The 21,147-nt window shown below is 35.5% G+C and overlaps 2 protein-coding genes across 8 annotated transcripts in view; one reads left to right on the forward strand and one right to left on the reverse strand.

Annotated features, from left to right (window-relative positions):
• The first annotated feature begins 1,434 nt into the window (after nt 1-1,434).
• OSGEPL1 (O-sialoglycoprotein endopeptidase like 1) lies at nt 1,435-17,669 on the forward strand. Of its 7 annotated transcripts, XM_045831962.1 has the most exons (10): nt 1,442-2,272; nt 3,437-3,450; nt 5,303-5,444; nt 7,918-8,305; nt 9,062-9,266; nt 9,342-9,490; nt 10,260-10,390; nt 10,505-10,576; nt 12,190-12,294; nt 16,301-17,669. In XM_045831962.1, the coding sequence occupies exons 3-9, from the start codon at nt 5,383-5,385 to the stop codon at nt 12,266-12,268; spliced, it is 1,086 nt and encodes a 361-aa protein (XP_045687918.1). In that variant the 5' UTR covers nt 1,442-2,272; nt 3,437-3,450; nt 5,303-5,382; the 3' UTR covers nt 12,269-12,294; nt 16,301-17,669. The 7 variants fall into 7 exon arrangements, with proteins under 7 accessions (XP_045687899.1, XP_045687908.1, XP_045687918.1 ...); XM_045831952.1 differs by lacking the exon at nt 5,303-5,444 and having other exon boundaries at nt 1,436-2,272; nt 3,437-3,677; XM_045831994.1 differs by lacking the exon at nt 5,303-5,444.
• The window catches only part of ANKAR (ankyrin and armadillo repeat containing), a 60,890-nt gene continuing 55,188 nt past the window's right edge, over nt 15,446-21,147 (reverse strand). Inside the window, exons 20-22 of the mRNA XM_045831928.1 lie at nt 20,925-21,121; nt 16,936-16,982; nt 15,446-15,693 (exon numbers count right to left, since the gene is read on the reverse strand). Coding sequence (XP_045687884.1) covers nt 15,446-15,693; nt 16,936-16,982; nt 20,925-21,121 — 492 coding nt within the window. The remainder of the gene's footprint in view (nt 15,694-16,935; nt 16,983-20,924; nt 21,122-21,147) is intronic.

Raw genomic sequence — 21,147 nt, forward strand, 5'->3', positions numbered from 1 at the left:
CCAATTTCAAGCCTAGAAAAGAATCAGATGTTGAAACCCAGCAATCACACCAAGGTCCTGCTAGGCAAGCTATACCACCATCCCCAAGCAACTTTCTCAATGCACACTTTCCATAATGCTGTATTGCCATTACCTGTTACTAGCCTTGGTTAATTGAAGATAGAGAATGGATATTTTATCCCTAACAACTAATAAAGTTCCTAGCCTAAAGGAAAGAATCCAATACATATATGATGAAATCCAATTTCATGAGATATAATTAGAGAACAAGTATTGTAAAGATTCTTCTGTAAATTTCCTCTAAAGTTTACAAATGGAAAGTTAGACAATAGCAGAGGCAAAATATGCATATTTAGATTTATTTGGAACTCTTAATTCAAGCTGAAGTTACAGTGGTGAGGCCATATTTCATTGAGAATGCCCATGAGTGCCACTCAAACCACATGATTTGGTCTGATGAAAGCCAAGACCTGTCTCAGAGAGTACCCTTTCCCCCAATAACTTCTCTAGTTCAGTAAAGAAGATGGAAGATGTACACCTTCACTTGCCAAATGGCATTTCTTTCTATTAACATGCAATCAAAGGAACAATAAAATTCCTTCCTAATGTGTCCTAGAGTTCTGCTGTTTCACATAATGTAACACTCAGACTCAACATCAGCCAAAGGTGCCCAGAAGAGGAATCTACCAATGAGATTAGCACACACAGCAAGGATAACTCTTGACAACACAGGCGAGCATTAGGCCACACCTGCTCAACATAATTCAAATTGTAAGAAAAACAGTGCCAGATGTGAAAGATTCTGTGTTCAGGCTAGATTCCAGTGCATAATAGAAAACAGCTTCTGGCTTATTATACCCAATCAGATAGGATGACTAACTTTTTAACCTTTAGGTCTTAATTTTTTTTTTCCTCTTTGGGTCAACAATACAGCATAGGGAAAATAGGAGTTACTTTATCTTCTACCAATTACGAAAACAGACTCCAGAGGCAGATGGCCTGACTTCTAATCCTAGCTCTGCATTTACTAACTGTATGACCTGAACATCACCCAAATTCTATGAACCAGTTGCCTTGTGTAAAATGAAGACAGTAACTACCTCATCGGAGGGTTAAATAAATTAATCCACAACAGTGTCTGGCACATAGTGACACTTTATTGTTAATTGTGGTTATTATTGCCACAGATAAATGAAAATATTGGAAAACATGAGTTATAACTTTCCAAACATCCTGGTAATTGGTAATTTACATATCTGTATCTACCACTAGACTACATCTGTGACTTCCCGATTGTGATTTATTCATCTTTTTTTTTTTTTTTAACCAAGAACTACACACTGCAAGGCACAAGTATATGTACCAGCTGTATCAACCTTGGGTTTATAAGGTCCTTGCTTAGTAAAACCTTAAAGCTTAGCAGGGAAGAAGAAAGCCTCGGGATAAATCTATTCAAACAAATGTAATAAGCTTACATACCAATCAAAGCAAAAAAAAAATGAAAGGTGCAAGAATATGAAGACATACTATGCTGAAGTTGCGTACACAGTAGGCAAAGACCATATAATGTAATGCGGAGATAGGATATTAATTTTTTTGTAAGTAAATATTCACCACAATTCCCCTTATTCTTCATCACAAAAACGAACCAGCCCCACATCTTTTACTTCAAATGAAGTGGGAGTAACGGTTTACTACTTTCCGACCGGAAACGCGTCGGTTGTCTAGGAACCCCGTACAAGTCCTTGCGGCAGCCTCGAGTTTCCACTCTCTCTTAAAATATTAGATATTTCAAGCCACACCGTTCAGTTTGGTGAGCGTTCCTCCAAGATAGAATGATGAACAATCTACCAATCATTTTCTCATAGGGGCGTCCGAATTCCAGCCAAATAATTTTTTTTTCTTCTAATGCAGCACAGTGTTCAGAACTTAACGGTATGCTGTTAGACCAATCCGTGTTCAGCCTCCGGTAGATCACTCACTAGGCCTCTGACCTTACAGAGAAGTCTTGCTACCTAGAAGCCCGGGAGAAAATGCAGGAGCTCAGGCACAGTGACTTCAGCAAAGACCAGCTTTACGCTTATATTGACGCTGAGTTAAGAGTGACGTCCTCTAGGCTAATCACAGCTGGCCTGACTACAGGACGCGACACCGTACTGATGACATCACTTCCGGAGCGCCAAGGTCGAGCTTTCTAACGCCTGAGAAAGGGCTCTCCACCCGTCGTTGCACGGAACGAGAGGAGAACTAGCTACTGTTGTTCACCAGACAGGTGGGTGAAAGCTCACCCCGCCCCCCCGCCGGCTTTTCCCCCGCTTGGGAAAGCGGTTCGAGACCTAGTCCCTCGCCTTCTTACAGCAGATATCGCTGGCCAAATCTCTGGGTTCACATGGGAGCCTTCTTGACCCAGAAGAGAAGTACTTTACTTGGCACGAGGTGCCCTACCTGGATTTAGGGATTGCACATCCAGTTTCTCAGGGTGTGTCTGCCTGAGCAGCACTCCCCTAGCTGTTCTCTGTGGTCGATCATATCCAGCCCCTGGATGCCCTCTGCCCCAGTGGAACAATAAAGGTTTCAATATTCATTCCCTCTTTTTTCCATGCTGTCAGTAGTGCTGTAGGGAAAAAGCCCACTTAGTAAACACCTAGAGAGTTTTAGAACAAGTGATTTGGGAGCATGAAACTAGATACTTGGCAGTGTGGAAGTACCGGGGGCCTTTAATGATGGACTGCTATTACTTTGGAAAAAATAGGATTTGAGAAGATCTTTGTTGTGATAAAGTTGTGGCAAAAAGGTAGATTTAATTAGAAAACTTGTAATTAATGGATAAAATAGGTAGGAAGTTGCAGTCGTTTTAGTCGACATGTGGTTCATTTAAGATGAGCTGTATGAGAACACTTGTTTCTAAACTAGACCACTAAACCTTATTTTGAGTGTGTTTTGTGTGTACTCTGTTTTCCAGTGAAATGATTAAATTTTATTTTGAAGAATGTTTCCTGGAAATGGAATGCATTTATTTTTGCTGTTCCATTTTGCTATCATTTTAGCTGTCAAAAAATAAATAGCACTTTCCAAAGGACTATTCCATCATCTATTGTACTGTAATATTAGCTTTTTAATAAAGAATAATGAGTTGTTTCGTAAGAAGAGCATGAAAATAATAGGAATGTAAAAAATTTATATCTCACTTTCCTGTTTTCCCTCTTGAAGACCATTGTATTCATTCATACTGTTCTTTATATAAATTATATAATTATATAACAAGTTGTTACAACCTTTAAAGACTTTTGCTGACTTTTACAAAACTTTCCTATAATTTTATAAAACTCTAAATTGACATATAAACCAAGCTTTCAAAATTTTGCTTAACTAAATGTGCTAGTGGCCCATATCATTTCCAAATAATATTTAGTTTGTTTCTTTAATTCTTTTCCAGGAATTATCTATAGAGTAAGTATGCTAATATTGAATAAGACAGCAGGAGTTTTCTTTAAACCATCAAAAAGGAAAATTTATGAATATTTAAGAAGTTTTAATTTTCATCCTGGAAAAGTATTTCTTCATAAACTAGTATTGGGAATTGAAACCAGTTGTGATGATACAGCAGCTGCTGTGGTGGATGAAACTGGAAATGTTTGGGGAGAAGCAATACATTCCCAAACTGAAGTTCATTTGAAGTAAGTAGACATTATCTTGGTGGTATTCACTTTTTTGGGAAAAAGTAAAATAATTCTTTTGTATTTATCATATATAAAAGTTGAATTTTAGGAGCTAATTTCTCCTTTTGTACAAAAGCTCCTAATAACTTTTTAAACCCTCTCAGCCCTGGCTTTTAAGGCTCTCGACAATAAAGTTCAAACCTTAACTAATCCTGTTGACAAAAAGAAACTAAGCTCATTCCCAGCTCCAGTATTTATCCATGACTTCCCCTCAGTAATGCCCTTCCTCTTTTGTTCACCTGTATGTATCATGTTGTCAACTGCAGTCTTAGGAAAGCCTGACTTCTAGTCTGTGTTAATCACTGAAAACAAAAAATCCTATTCACATTTATATACATAACTCATGTTGGTACTGTAAGAATATTATTGTGTTGAAGCACAGAATGGTGCAAGTTTTATAAACTAAGATGTTTCCAGAGCACCAGCAGGCAAGTTACAGAAATAAGTGGGCTGGATACAAAGTGGAAAATACCTGGAGGGAAGTCAGTACTTAGATCCAGCCAATTATTGTCATGCAGGTATATAGACCCTATATTATTTGGTCATCAGAATTTTCAAGAAAAAATGGAAATTCAGAATGTTACTGTAATATCTCCAGATTTTTAAAATTAGCTAATTCAAAATATGTTGAAGCACTGTACAAATTAAAAATGCCTTGAAGCCCTCAATTTAAAATGGATGAATAGTGAAAAAGGTTGGTATTTTCATATCACAAAACTGTATTTTAATTATGAATTAGGCATTTGGTATTGTCTGCCTTTAGGCAAGTGCTTCATCCTCTCTGATTCTGTTTTACATCCATAAAGTGGGAAGGATGCCTACCATATAGGACTGTGGGAAATATAATAGAAATAATATAGAATATTATAATTAGAAAGAATATAGGTGAAGAGGCAGAATAGGCCTCGAATGGTTACATAATATGTGATAGGGACTAGCAGGTGTTAGTAAGGCATAGTGAAGTACTAGAAAGTCCTTGCCTTCAAGAAGCTTAACCTGATCTCTAAGATATGTTATACAGTTGACCCTTGAACAACACGGGTTTGAACTGCGCAGGTCCATTTATGCAAAGATTTTTTTTAGTAAATATGTTGGAAAATATTTTTGGATATTTGTGACAATTTGAAAAAAACTTGCAAATGTACCACATAACTTAGAAATCTTGAACAAACAAGAGAAACGTATGTCATGAATGTATAAAATATATGTAGATACTAGTCCATCATTTACTACCATAAAATATATACAAATCTATTATAAAAACTTAAAATTTATCAAAACTTATTAATATATTTCTAGACCATACACAGCGCCATTTGCAGTTAGGAGAAATGTAAACCAACAAAGATGAAATATTAAATCATAACTGCATAAAATTAACTGGAGTACATACTGCAGTACTGTAATAGTTTTGTAGCCACCACCTGTTGCTAGTGCAGTAAGCTCACCTGTTGTATCTGCTTGAAGTGCCGTTTGTCTGTAATACCTCTACATAAGCAGTTCATCTCTCCGGTAAATTGGGCATCACAGCAGAAAGTGATCTACTGGGGATTTTTGTGTAGTTTTCATTGTGTTTTGTGCAGTACCATAAACCTTGAATAACCATGGGACCCACATGAAGTGCCACTAGTGATGCTGGAAGTGCTTCAAGCAGAGAAGAGTTATGACATTACAGGAAAAAGTTGGATTGCTTGATATATATCTAGATATGCCTGCCATTTTAAGGTAAATGAATCCAATGTAAGGGCCATTGCTAAAAAAATAAATCATGAGGCTGTTGCTGCCACTATGTCAGCAGTTGTAAATATTTTGCACTTCTTAGGAAGTACCTTTTTATCTCATATTAAAAGTACAGCTTTTATGTGGGTGCAGGATTGCTATAAGAAAGGCATACCTATAGAAAAAGTGAAGTCATTACATGACAAAGTAAAATGAAGGTGAAGGATCTAAAGCTGAAGAATTTAATGCCAGCATTGGATGATTTGATAATTTTAGAAAAAGTTTTGGCTTAAAAAATGTTAGGATGGCAGGTGAAGCAGTTTCTGTTGACCAAGAGGTAGTAGATGAGTTCCCAGATGTTAAGAAAATCATTAAGGAGAAAGTATATCTACCTGAACAGGTTTTTAATGCACACAGAAGTACCCTATTCTGGAAAAACAAAATGCCACAAAGGATATTTATTAGTAAGGAAGAGAAGTGAGCACCAGGATTTAAAGCAGAAGGGGATAGGCTTAACTCTATACTGTTTTGTGCAAATACAGTTGGACTTATGACCAGGACTAACCTTACCTATAAAGCTGCTAATACCTAAGCCTAGAAGGGAAAAGATAACTACTAGCTGCCAGTCTTTTGGTAATATGACAACAAGAAGGCCTGGATAATGAGGACCCTTTTTCTGGATTGGTTCCATCCATGCTTTGTCCCTGAAGTCAGGAAGTACACTGCCAGTAAGGGGCTGTCTCTTAAAGTTCTTTTGATATTAGACAATGTCCCTGACCACCCAGAAAGCTGTGAGTTGAATGCTAAAGGCATCAAAATGGACTTTCTGCCTCCAAACACAACATCTGTAATTCAGCCTCTAACCCAGGGTGGGGTGTGTGTGGAGGGTGGATCATTAGGACCTTAAAGCCTCGTTACACATGTACCCTATGGAGAGGACTGTATTATGAATATGGTTATAGTACTACATGCCATAAAAAATTTTAACCATTCATTATTGTATAGGCTAGGCTACTGTGATGCAATTATGTCGATTATATTAGACTACCATAAAGCAATCACATTGCTGCTGCTTTGTTATCAGTGCATAAATCATTGTACTCTATAAATGAAATTTTTTCATAGTATATTTTCATTTTTGATGTCTAGTTTTAGTAATATATATAAATCTGCAATGTTTTGTATCATATAAGACTACTGATGTAGGTGGTGATAGATGATTGATGTCTTGTAAACAGACATAAACTCATGGTATCAAATACTGTACAGTACTACAAATATAGTTTTATTATTTTTTAATAACACTTTCTTCTCACTAGCTTACTTTAAGTATTTAATACATATACAAAATATGTGTTAATTAACTGTTCATGTTATTAGTAAGGCTGCCAGTAGTAAGATATTAGTAGTAAAGTTTTGGGGGAATCAAAGTTATGCATAGATTTTTGACTGCATGGAGGCTGGCACCTCTAACCCCTGCATTGTTCAAGGGACAACTATATTAAGTAAATATATTAAGAAAATATAGTTGTATATTTGTATACAAATACATAGTTGTATAGTTTATTGTATGCTCCTACTGAGGATTTTAACTTCTGTGTAGAGAACTAGCAGATCTTCAATATCAAATGCTTGAAGTTTTTTTCAAGAGTTGAGGTACATGTCACAGACCCTATATTTTATTGCTCTGCTTTTCTGTCACATGCTGGCAGTTTTTTTGCTGGCGACTTTACTTCCTAATTGTTTATTCTTGACATTTGGAGTGATTATCCACTGTCTGTCCTACATGGACTAAAAACCAAAATTACCAACTCTGAGCACAAACTTTATTTCAGAATTGCAAGCTGTTCTACTGTCCTGCTGTGACTTCAGTGCAGAGTGTTTAAAAATAAATTTATCTTTCTTTACAAAACTCTTCATGTTTCTGTTAGTATTTCTTTACTCCCAGTCATTCCAGCTCAGCATCTGAATCATCTTTGATGCCTTCATTTCTTTTCCTCTTATATCCAATTAATTATTACAGTTTTCCAGGCTCCCTCTCCCTTTCTTTTCATTCTCACAATCACCAGATTAAGATGTAATCACCTTACACTTTTGCAATAATTTTAAGTCTTTAAAAGTCTTACTACTGCAGAGACATTAATTTTCCTAAAATCCAATTTTATCCTGTCCTTTCTGTGTTCAAATTTCTTCCTTAAAATGCCTCTCAAGATTATTTTGGTAATTGCTTTCATCAAGAAACAAATCTGTAGGCGTTTTTTGTGCACAATTTTAAATAAACATTATACCCTTAATCTAGTACTACATCCTGAGTTCTTATAGTGTGCTGCATTCATTATGACACATTTGAAAATACTTGACTTAACTAACATTTTTAGCTATGTAATGATTAAAAACATATCTTCAGCTATAATATATAATTTTTCTTCCTATTTTACCATCTTAAAATTATAAAAAGCTTTTTAATAATCTCTTTCAGAACAGGTGGAATTATTCCTCCAGTAGCTCAACAGCTTCACAGAGAAAACATTCAACGAATAGTACAAGAAGCTCTCTCTGTCAGTAAAATCAGTCCAAGTGAACTCTCAGCAATTGCAACTACCATAAAACCAGGACTTGCTTTAAGCTTGGGAGTGGGCTTATCATTTAGCTTACAGCTGGTTGATCAATTAAAAAAGCCCTTTATTCCCATTCATCATATGGAAGCTCATGCACTTACTATTAGGTTGACAAATAAAGTAGAATTTCCTTTTTTAGTTCTTTTGATTTCTGGAGGCCATTGTCTGTTGGCGTTAGTTAGAGGAGTTTCAGATTTTCTGCTTCTTGGAAAGTCTTTGGACATAGCGCCGGGTGACATGCTTGACAAGGTAATTAAGAATTAATTTCTCTGTTCTTTTTTAAGGTGTCAGTGTCAGTTAAATAGTAATAGCTGCATTAGTACCATTCACCTAAATATTTCTGAATGATATTATATTAGACTGAAAAATGTATGTGCAGTAAGACAAGAAAAAGTAGTATCTAGTTTACAAAAGATTCTTTAATAGCTGTTCCAAATAAAATGGTAAGAGATTTACGTCAACATATAAGGGCTCAAAGAGTTTGCAAATACAGTTAGGTTTTTAATCAGCTAGGATAATGTATGTGCAAAAAGCATTTTTGTGAAGTGTAAAGTACTATAAAATGTGAAATGTGAGCCAAGATAACATAAGAATATTAAAGATACACAAAATTTTAAGGTTAAACATCACAATTGCTGACACGATCACCAAGCAGGTTTCTTTTTCCTTTGCTTTAGAATCCTGCAGAGCCTAATGCCATACAAAGAAATCCTGCTGCCAACAGTTGAAATGATTGGAATAAATGAGATGTGAAAGCTCATCTCACTTTTGAAGTTCAGCATTAAGGGGTCATTGCTAATTTCAAATCTATTTTCCATACCCAGTAGAAGAGCAAAAGTAGATAAGGAGACAGTGATCAGCCATTATTGATCCAATTGTCAGAAGTAAAAGTAGAGTATGTCTTATCCATCCAGGGTTTTGTGTGTTTTTCATTTCCTTTGCATCTTCGTTTCAATATGTGCAATTTTATAACTCATTACAAAAATTTTTGTTTGTTTTTGATAGGTAGCAAGAAGACTTTCTTTAATAAAACATCCAGAATGCTCCACCATGAGTGGGGGAAAGGCTATAGAACATTTGGCTAAACAAGGAAATAAACTGCATTTTGATTTCAAACCTCCCATGCAACGTGCTAAAAATTGTGATTTTTCTTTTTCTGGACTTCAACATGTTGTAGATAAGACAATAACGCAAAAGGAAAAAGAGGAAGGTACATTTATAATTAGTAAAGTTGGACAGATAAATAATCCTGGGTTTTGCCTAAAAATGCCTGTTCGTTCTGCAGGTATTGAGAAGGGGCAACTTCTGTCTTCAGCAGCTGACATTGCTGCTGCAGTGCAGTACACAACAGCTTGCCACATTGCAAAAAGAACACACCGTGCTATTCTATTTTGCAAGCAGAAAAACTTTTTATCTGAAAGTAATGCAGTATTGGTAAGTTTTCTCATCTCATTATGGAATAGTAACACTTCACTTTAAGATACTTTTCTTCCAAGAGCTTAATTGACCCTGTGCATTGGATGAAAAGGTCTTTAATGCCATACACTAGACCCGACAATATGAAATATGCAGAATAAAGCTAACATCCATTTCTTGTACAAGTGTGGCAGCTTTATGGGATATGTATAGCCTGTGTCAAGCTACATCTTCTCACTAAATTTAAAAAGATGGTTTACAATAAGAAATAAAATGCAGTAACTGGTTTCATTATTTTTAGAAAAATAGGTTAATTTCCTTAAAAATTATTTTCCTTTGGTGAAATTCTTTTAATGTGTTTAAAGTCTTTAAATAAACTTCTTATTTAACTGTATCTTAAACTTAATTGTTTTGAAAAATTATAAAGTGAGACAATATTTAAATGATGGTATATTCATAAAATGGAATATCAAAAATGACAGTGTTTTAAGGATTATGTAATAAAAAGGAAACATACTTGTAAGTAAAAACTTCAGGGTCTAAAGTATTGTACTATGATTATAATTAGAAAAAGGTTAGAAGAAAATATACAAAAAGTGGTAGTAGTGATTATAGGCTGATAATTTTTGGTGGTTTTTTTTATACTCCAAATTTTTATTGTAGAGATATATCAATTGCTCATTATCCATCTATCAAAATGTGATCTTTTTATTGTATAATATAGCTAACAGCTTGGCTCATATCCATATGTAATTGTTGTTAATTTTGGTCTTCTCAATTACTTCAGGTTGTATCTGGAGGAGTTGCAAGTAACTTATATATCCGAAAAGCTCTGGAAATTGTAACAAATGCAACACAGTGCACTTTACTGTGTCCTCCTCCCAGACTGTGCACTGACAATGGTGTTATGATTGCATGGTAAGCCACAAGGTATATGTGCTTCCCTCATAATTATGTAAATATTGCCATTTCATCATGTAAGTCTTCTTCTTTTAAATTTTGGGCTATTTTGTTTCCATGATTCTTATATAGGAATGGTATTGAAAGATTGCGTGCTGGCTTGGGCATTTTATACGACACAGAAGGCATCCGTTATGAACCGAAGTATGTAGTACAATTCATATCTTTATGCAAGTTGAATTATAAAAGTCAAAGCCTGGGGTGAAGGGTTTGCAGGAACAATTATGAAGGACACTTGGACAATAACAAGGTGGGGGTGGAAACAGGGGAGAGAGGTAGAGAGGGCTGGGGTGTTGGGCTGGAGTGGGGGAAACTGCTCGAATAACAATAAAAATTAATTAATTAAAAAAGAGTCAAAGCCTCAATGTTGCCTTTATATTTGAGGTTTTCACTGACATTCTAGTAACATTAATCTAGTGACATTAATTTATTTCGTGAACCTAGGAAATAGATACCTTAAAGGAATATGTTTGCTGCAATTTCAAGTTATAAAATATTTGACAAATCTTAAGTTAGAAACATTATAAGGCGAGAATTATAAAGTGATTTTTTTTACTTGGAACCAGAATGGAAACCCTGTCTGCAGCCTGACTTTTGCAGTGTCAGGACCACCTCAGAACCAGCTAGTTTGCTGGGAAACAAGAAATATGTGCAAAAAGCATTTGGGTGTGAGACTGGGCTGTGAATATACCCTTCTGTGTGCAGCTGAGTAATGGCCAAAGGCAGGTGTTTTCTGGAAGTCTTAGTTTACTCCCTAATCAAAGTTCCAAAGAATAGCACAGTTATTCAGTTTGTTATCAAGTTCTGGTCTAAGTTAATTCAAGAATAGTAAAAATAGTGAAGGATGATTATGTTTCATAATCTAACATAATTCTGTTTTAAACATTGGTTCATCTGATGTTTTACAACTTTTTAGCATTGTAGTCCATCACTGTAGCTACATGAACCACAGACTCTTATGGCTGATTGTAACTGAACTGAGTTTAGTTAGTAGTGGCAGAAGAAACCCCTATGTCAATGTCCTGGTCTTTGGTAGAATATATCATCTGATCCAGCGGTGCCTTCTTTGGGCAGTGTAGAGGCTGGAGACAATGGCTTTTTCCAGGTTCTGCAACATAGTGAAAAAGCAGAAATCTGTAGCCAAAATTACTTATTAAGGAAGAACAAAGGAAGAGGGTGGGATCTAAGACCTCTCCTGCCTATATTGACAAAGGAAGGTGGAAAAGAAGCTAGATTTTGAAACCTCAGAGAAGAATCAGTGGAAATCTAGGGAATTTCTAAAGTAGGAGTGGATGTAGTTTTGACTTTAGCTATATGGTAAATTGTTTTTGCCTTTTTAGCATTGTAGAGAATTATAAGACTTTTTAAAAATCTTCCTACTTCATTTTGTTTTTATTTATCTACAGTATTTGAGAGCCACAGAATTATTTCTTTCGAAACATCTCAATCCCCAAAGTCACACTGAGTTGTGTATATTAAATATGTATAACTTTTTACATGTCAAATATACCTCAAAGTAGTTTAAAAAATCTCCAAATTTAGATTTCTTATTAGTGAAACTGGCCTTTCTTCATCCATTCTTCTGGTTTGAGGTCCTGTTGTACTTACACGTATTCAAGAATTATCACTACACACAACTAACTATAAATTAGATACACATATTGTTTGTTAAGAATTCTAAGCAAATAGTCTGCAGACTAGTGCCAGATCAGGAAGCAAATATTTGAAATAATGTGATTGGTCTGATTATCATGCAGATGTCCTCTAGGAGTAGATATATCGAAAGAAGTTGGAGAAGCTGCCATAAAAGTACCACCATTGAAAATGAAGATTTGATTTTTGCTTTTCAAAAATCCCTGAAGGTAGTATTTCAGCAGTTTTAATTTTTTTTGTTTATCAGATTGTAGAAGATATATAATATGTTGATGAACACTTTCTTTTGTTACTCCTCTTATATTTGATGCTTAACCTGCTCTTCTGAGAGCCTGCAATAATATGTTATTGTCTTACAAGAGAATATAAATTTTTAAATCAAAAACCAAAATAAAACATCTTCTGGGGGAGAGGATGTACTACTATTGGCAGATAGAAAAAACAAACCTGTAGGAAGAAATACAGTGACTCTGCTAAATTCTGGCCCCATGTCATACAGCCCGAGATTGTCTTCTCCTTTTTCCTATCAGAGTAGTAGAAGCTATTTCTTTGGCTCTGTTGAAAATTAGCCTGACTTTTCCATTGAGAGAACAGTGTTGGAAAAGGAGCCAGGTCAAAGTTGTGTCAAGTTGTAGAATTCTAAATCAAGGCAAAAGGTGACATTTAACAGAATGTATGTTATTAATTATAAAAAATTTTAAAAATATGTTATATAGGTATGTTCTCTGGAGCAAATGGAATGTCTATACATTTCTTAAAACCCATCTGGGATTTTAAGAATAAGAAATGTGACATGCAAGTAATTTCTCATTGTGTATTACACGTTTTAGTTGATCACATATATTTATATTCATTATTTTAGTATATTCATTATGTTATTTAATTGACGCAAATAGATGAGATAAAAAGGGTTTGGTTTTGTTTTCAGATAATTTCCCAGAATCTGAAACTTTGTACTGCAGATATCATAATAGTTTATCACTTTTTTCTGCCTGGATTAAAGTAGGTTTGACTCTACGGACAATGCCACAGACTGTATAATGTCCTTTGAGAGGATTTACCAGTAGAGATTTTTAGAATGTCATCCACACAGGACAAGCTAACTTTCTAGTCAGTGACTTGCTTTATTAAGAAATAGGAGAAAAGGATACAAATCTATAATGAAAAGATTTCTCATTTTAATCCTGCCTTCAGGTGACTATCTTATGAGAAATTCCTTAAGTTATTTTCTTTAGAATTGTGATCATAGAGTGTTATTTTATGATCATCCAATTTATACTGGAAATAGAAAACATAATTTATATGAAGGAACTTACAGAAACAGCCAATTTATAAAGCTTTGCATTTATTGATGTTGAGGTATAGGTTTGATGGAATTGGTTTACAGATATTTAAAAGAAACAATTAGTGAATTCACATTTTGTATTTGAATTTGTGTTCTGTATAATGTGGATCTTAATTCAAAGAGAAGAAGTGGAGTCCTTTGCTGTGGCTATTAGAATCAGAGTGCATATAAACTATGGAAGAAAATTGACCAAAAATTCTTACCACTATCACATATTATAAAATAGGGATATCTATAAACTAAGTTGTTTAAATTGACCAAAATTTCTCCCCACTATCACAATTATAAAATAGAGATATCTATAATATAAATGGTTAAATTTACTAGCATACATGTCAAATTTGGGTTCATGATTAAGTAAGAGAAACTATAGATAAAGAAAATGAGCAAATTCTGGAAGCATTCATATCTTGAGCCCTTTCAGTACTTAGCCATAGGAAAGAAGGAGAGAAGAAAGAAAGATGGAAAGGAAAAGGAGAAACATCATGCTCTATATTGGCAAGGATATGTACCAAATTTAGCTTATAGTCAGGTATGAAACAAGCAGTTGCTGAAAAGTTTCTATTTAGAGGACTTTCTTATTTTACACATAATTTTAAAAAACAAAAGGAAAATGCAACGTAATAAAAATAATCTGTACAGGGAGGAAGGGGCTGTATTTGACAGTAATTTACAGAGAAATACAATAAGTATTGGAAGTAATACGATGGTCTGTCTAGGCCAAGGTACTCAGGTAATGTCTATGTTGTTGAAAACAAAGAAATGCTGATCCTTATACTGGAAATACTCCTAAAATACAGTTTTAGCTCACCTGAAGATAGTTGCAAAGCTAAAGTTTGCTATCTAAAATAAAGGCTTTTAAAAAAGTCTACATAGGCTTAATATTTCCTTTGATATTCTTATTTTTAATGGTACTAAATAAATGACATAGTTTCTTATCATTTGAATTATTTATCCCTTTCTAGTATAAATTAAGCCATTCCCCCACCACAATTCCTGTATTTTAGTCCATCCACCAGAAAGCTGTGACTCAAAGCAAGTAAGAGAAAATAGAATTGTATTTGAGGATTAAAGAGGTCTCGTATTGTGCAGTGGTTAAGAGCACAGGCTTTGGACTCTGGCACATGGAAAAGTCTAAGTACATGTAGCTGCTGTCATCACCATCATTACTGTTGTGTTAAGGCATGTTGGGGAAAATAACTGTTCATTAATAGATATGTTCAGTGCAGCCCAGGAAGACATATGAAGACACTGAGCAAAGTGGATAGAGAAAAAGGGGCCTTTAAAGGATACAGTGAAGCCCAACTTGCTTTCGTGTCACATCTATGTGCTGCTGTAAAATGGGAGAAGCAGACATACAACAAAACTACTACCTGCTGCAAACAGTTCTCTCTGGGCAGAGACACCATGTAATTCTAAGCACAGAGAATATCACCCTTTCCAGCTGTAAACCAGAGGTTCTCAATAAGTATGGAGAGTGGTCAGTGCTGTTTGCCACATTTTTAGCCATACTTTGGTACATGATGGTCAATGAGTTCAGATTTTTTAAAAAATAAAATGTCTTAAAAGTATACATTTAGAAGCCTCATGAATTTGTGGAATTTATCATTAAATAAATATCTTAAGGTATTTCAGTGAGTGTTAATGTGGGCTACTTTGAATCAGGCCTCTTTAGCACAGCATACCAATTAAAAACCATTTATAACACTTTATACAAATACTAAGTATGCCACTTGTGTCAGTTCCTATATTTTAATAGTTTTAACTTCAGGCATTCTATTTCAGAAAATTATACCTATTTTTTGAAACTATAACTCTGCCTGAGTTTAATTCCAGTAGACATGCTAAGGGAAATCTGTATCTTAAATAATAAGGGAAATCTGTATCTTAAATCTTAAATATCAATATCAAGAACTTCCATTAAAAAAAGATTACTTAATTATGTAATATGTATTTTACCACAATTAAAAATTAAAAAGATTTCTCAGGAATCCTTTCATGCTAAAATGCTTTTATTAGCCTTCTGTAGGTTCCAAATCATCTTTCTGTACATGTTTTCCAAGTTCGTTCAAAAATACTATTCTTGGTCTTGATACTTTTATGATATCTGATGAAATTGCAGATGAAAAGGAAAAAATATTGTGAGAAACAGTGGTCTTTTTTGCTGCTTTGAATAGTCCCATGAAGTTAGTTACAGGAGGCAATAAAGTCAAAGAGTCTCTTGGTTGAATTTTAGGTTTTAATTTTCTTCTGTGCTGTTTCCCTAAAAATTAGAGAGCCACAATTAAATGTCTCTTTCTTAAGCCTAAGAACCCAGGTATAGTCTTACTACCTTTAGTTCCACGTAGTTCTGTTTTCTTTACATCAGTAAAGCATACTAAGAGAATTGATCAGTAGCTTCCAGACTCTTAGATGTCAGAGTGCAGAAATCTTTGGGGACAAAACATATGGTTGCCAACTTTTTATTGTGCCAATTTGGCACTTTATAAAAGAAAAAAATGCTCATTACTTTAATTATTATTTTGTAAAAGAAGATATTTTAACACCAAAAAAGTATGAAAGGCATTATTTCAAAGTAACAGACTTTAGCAGAAACTTGCTACCTTGTCTTTATTTTGTCTTACTTCCACAAACCTGTGAAAACTTCTTCAGACCAAGACTGGTACAGATTGTTATTTAGAAATCAGTATTAAAGTGAAGGAAGAATAAGACTAACTAAAGAAGCTGTACACAAAAATAGACATTCTTATGCCCAGGACATTCAGAAATAGAGCCTCCCATGTATACATATGTAACTTCCCTCAAATACTCCCTGAAAAATGAAATTTTTTTCTTCTTTTGTTCTCTCTCCCTAATTTCTCTCTTTCCAGTTGTAACTAAAGCAAACTGACTTCTGAATGATTCCATGCTTGCTTTTGGCTTGAGGACAATATGCCAAATAAGACTGAATTTGGTCCTACATTAAACACCTGTGAACAAGCACTAAGCATGTATGTGAAATCAGTGAGTAATTTGTTTTTCCTATCATATGTCTGATAGGCATTGATGGGTAACAGTATAAGATCTGGACTTTGATCTTGCAGGCCTAGACTGCTCAGCCGTCATCTGCCAACTATGTAGAAAACCGTACAGAGTATCAATGGAAAAAAATGTGGTCTCTTCCCTAAGAATTCATTAGACAAGTTGTACATGGAACAAAACAATAGCAAGGTCATAATTTAAGTCATACTTACATGTTTTTCAGTAATGACTTATTACTGTGCGTGGCTTGTGAGAAAAAGCAAAGAAAGAGATGAATTTCTGTCAAGTGATGTTAGTACGAAAGGCCTTAAAAGAAATATTTAACACTGGTTTGTAAATGGGAAGACACTTTAGTTATACAGAATTACAAAAGCCAAAGTTCACAGGTAAACGTCTGGTAGTCTCTACATTTTGAATTTTTATAAACAGAAAACAGAGTGTCAGGGCTAGAATGTATCTCAGAGATAAAAGAAAAATCAATTACCTTTTTTAAAGACAGGAATTATGGATGGTCCTCCATTTTTCTCCAGACTAAAAGGAAAACATGTTTATCAAACTAGAAATATATAAATACTTTGTACATCTACGTACCATGTTCAGTGCCTAATGATCTAATTTATACATGTTACCTGTAGGTATTTTATATTCATGTACTCATTTATACACTTAATTGTTCAGAACATTTGAAACATTAAATCTACTTAAGGTGATCAGGGAAAGCTTCATGGAAGGAAAAACACTTCATCTGGGTTTTGAAGAAAATAGGTCTTCAAACGGATGAGGTGGGGGACAGGTGTCCAAGATCAAGGAAATAGGGCATGAAAGATTATAGTACTATAAAACAGCAGGGCATGTTCCAAGGGCACTTAGTTGTCTGGTGCAGTCGGACTTAAAGGTATCTGGACACCTGATAGGAGATGAGGTTGGAGAGTACAGATCAGGTCATTTTATGTATTAAGAATATGAGAAATCACAAGCATTGTTTACTCTGTACTTTGAATTCTTGTGAAGTTTCATGGCTGAGAACTCCCACAGGATTACCTTCCACAAACTTCTCTTGCGAACACCATCTCCTAGAAGGTACCAGCCAGGAATACAAGAGTTCTTTCAGTTCACAGGCTGGCACTCAATCCACTGAGCCACACCAGGCAGGGCAAAAAAACAACTGTGGGACATTTATACAATGGAATACTACTTGACCATAAAAAAGAAGAAAAATTTTTACCCTTTGCCACAGCATGGATGGACCTGGAGAACATTATGCTAAGTGAAATAAGCCGGCGAGAGAAAGACAAATACCATATGATTTCTTCATACGTGAAATCTAATGAACAAACTGAACTAATAAGGAAAACAGAGATAGACTCATAGATGGATGTTGGGAACTGCCCTGACTGGTATCAGAGGCTGAAACCCCCGCCTAGCTAAGGCTAAGGGAACGCCCTTGGAACCGTAAGCCAGCAAGGAGACAAAAGCTTATCTTCCTGGCAGGAATGCTGCTTCTGCTGCTTTATTCATGACTGAACCCCCAAAAAGCTTGGTCGGTTAGCCAAAGACGGGTAAGATTCCCCACGGGGGGAACGACCTAAGCCAGGCACGATCACTTTGGGAGGCTCCCCAAAAGAAGGACTTGGGGGGCTGCAGCAAAAGGGGGTGATGGACCCTCTTTCCTCGGCTTTGACATAGCCTGAGTTCTCAGCGTCTGGAAGAAAATCTCCTTATCTCTTGGTTGCCATAGTTCCCTTGCTCCACCTAAGCCTGAAACAATGACAGGGTGGTGCAGCTCGGTACTGAGAAGTGCGGATTCCCTGGGTGATCTGGCCTAAGAAAGAACATGTAAATTACTGTGAAACCTTCTTTGTTTAGAATGCTCTCAGTTGAATGAGAAGGGTCTTAGGAGGAAGTTATTTTGTTCCTCAGTCTTACAGCTCTTTGACCCCCAACTCAATAGACCGGTAGAGTTCTTTGTTTTCTATAGTTCCTTACTTCCCCTAATGAGTACTGTACTTTACCTGAATTATTATGCAAAATGAGCCTAATAAAAGCAGGTATGGACGGTAAATCAGCGCGCTCCCCCACTAGGGGGGGTGGCCATTTCGTCCCTACTTCCCCACAGAAACTAGTTTGTCTCTGTGCATGTTGTTATTTCTCGCGTGTTTATCGTCGAGCCATCCACAGCATTCCGTGGTCACTGCTGGCTGGTGACCCACGCGCAACAGATGGAAAGCACATGACAGCTAGTGAATGGGGGGCGGTGAGGGGATGGAGGGATTGAGCAAAAAGGACAAAGGACTCATGGACATGGACAACAGTGTGGTGGTTGCTGGGGGGGAGGTGGGTATGAGGGGACTAAATGGTAATGGGAAAAATAAAAATTAAATTAAGAAATTATTAATATTTGAAAATATGTATTTGAACTGACTTTAAGAATAACTTCATGTTGCAATAAAAAGTTGTTTGTACTTATAAAATAATGTGAAAAAATTTAAACTTCATTTTCAAAGTAATGGGGTACCTAGGAAGTGTTTCAAGTCAAAGAATAATAAGTCAAATGTGCCTAAGTCAATGTGTATGTGTGTTTGGAAGGGGGGGTGTTTGTGGCTTTAAAAGAAGTATTATTTTAATCATCATCCTGTACCTTTAACATACAAATACAGTATTATATGCAAAAAATCCCCTGGTAATATAAGTTTTGATTAAAGTACTAAATAGTTATCACAAATACATTTCTGGTTAATTAGATGAGAAACATTTGCTCTTTTCAACCTTAATGAAGCAACTTCATGCCAGTAGGCTTAACATGAAACTAGCTAGTGTTGGTCTCATATTATTTTCATGCAGGGTCAGTTAACACCAGTGAAATATGTCTCTACAAGTACTTCAAAACTTACACATCCAGGGACTCTTCTAATATTCCATTCTTGGATGGGAGTATAGAAATAGAGTAGTGGTATACACTAAAAAACATGCTATTATGATCCCAATCACAATCAGTCTACCTTCTCTTTCCAGTAGTAGTATCAAGGAATATTTTGTGAAAGGTTATGCTTATTCATCCCAAGCTTCCAAACTTATTTTAGTAATCTTTTAATGCGTTTCCCATAGTTTCATTTAAACCAAACTCCTTTATAGGAGTGTTATAAAAATTATAGGGAACTGTCCATATAAGTGCTCTAAGGAGAGTGCGTAGCACTATTTGTTACGAGAGTAATTGTTATTTGCTCACCACTTCTACCTCACTAGGTAACCATTCTTGTAAGTTTACTAATTGCTAGTCACTGCTTATTTATAATCCTGAAAGTGGAGTGTTGGCAACTAGAGGGAATGCATTCACCTCCGTCATTGCAGATTTGTATAGTTACAACAGTTTTCCAGCAGATGGCAGTAAAGTGTCCTGAGAAGGGATATTTTTTCTACTTCCCCAAAAAGTTGCCTTGTGGGCTAGCTGTGGGAGTGACTGTCAAATAATACTTCCATTACTTATCCTAAACTAATTTTTTTAAACCAGCAAAAATTACTTTTTGATGCTGTCAATCACAGCAATTGCAATTTAGATTTCCCTGGCTTTTTATTTAAAAAATGAGGTAATAGCCATGGCTGGTGTGGCTTAGTGGATTGAGCTCTAGTTTGTGAACCAAAAGGTCCCCAGTTCTACTCCCAGTCCAGGCACATGCCTGGGTTGCAAGCCAGGTCCCCAGTTGGGGGCATGCAAGAGGCAGCTGATCAATGTATCTCTCACACATTGATGTTTCTCCCTCCTCTCTTCCTCCCTCCCTTCCCCTCTCTAAAAGTATATTAATAAAATCTTTTTAAAAAATTAAGGAACAAGTTTTAGGTTTTAAGTTTTTCAAAGAATTCAAATTAAAGTGACTGTGAAGATGTACTCATTTTTCTCTGTACTTAAAATTTATTTTTAGAACCATGATATTGGATCCTATTCTATTATTATAAAGTTAATAGTACATCTTGAGTAGATCTGTTTCCTATGTGTAAATAGTACTATTTGCAGAGAAGACTTAAAATTCAGGTACATTTACAGAAGGAAATATGTGAATAAATGTCTGGCAAACTTTGGCATAACTCCAACCACTAGTTCTGATTTGACCATGCTTTGCCTCAAGTCCCAAAGTCCCATTTGATGCCAAGGTCATGGTGGTGGTGGTCCTGGTTGGCTCAGAACTCTCACAGACGTGGAGGCAACTAGGCTCCGCAAAACTTCTGAAATGTGAATAATCCTTGTCAGACAGGATCGCCAAGATCTGGTTGTATTCTTGTTTGCACTCACACTCCTGTTCATAAGTTGGAATTAAAACACGCTTTGGCAATGGACATTTAAAATAAAGTTTATCCTTTGGTATAAAACACATATATTCCTGTCAAGAATAGTTCCCCTTGTTTGATGTTTCTTAAACTTCATTAAAATTTCCTCTATCAATAATTTCACTACTGCAACTTCAAATATAAGCACAATACCTTAAGGAAGGAAGTCCCACTTTTTGTTGTATTTGAAATTCCTTCAAAAAGGCTGGGTTAATACTTGCATCTCTGCTGATATTATTTGTTATACGAAGGAACTGGTTAGGCTTATTCCTGCATTCCATTAATAGGATGCGGAAAGCATTTGCATTGTAAGTTAAGTAGCCAAGAGCACAGGAGCAAGCTGTGCGAACCTACATGAAGAAGAAACAATTCCTTA

This window comes from Phyllostomus hastatus, unplaced genomic scaffold, assembly GCF_019186645.2.
Source record: "Phyllostomus hastatus isolate PE091 unplaced genomic scaffold, TTU_PhHast_1.1 phas_contig_1, whole genome shotgun sequence".
Lineage (NCBI taxonomy): Eukaryota > Metazoa > Chordata > Mammalia > Chiroptera > Phyllostomidae > Phyllostomus > Phyllostomus hastatus.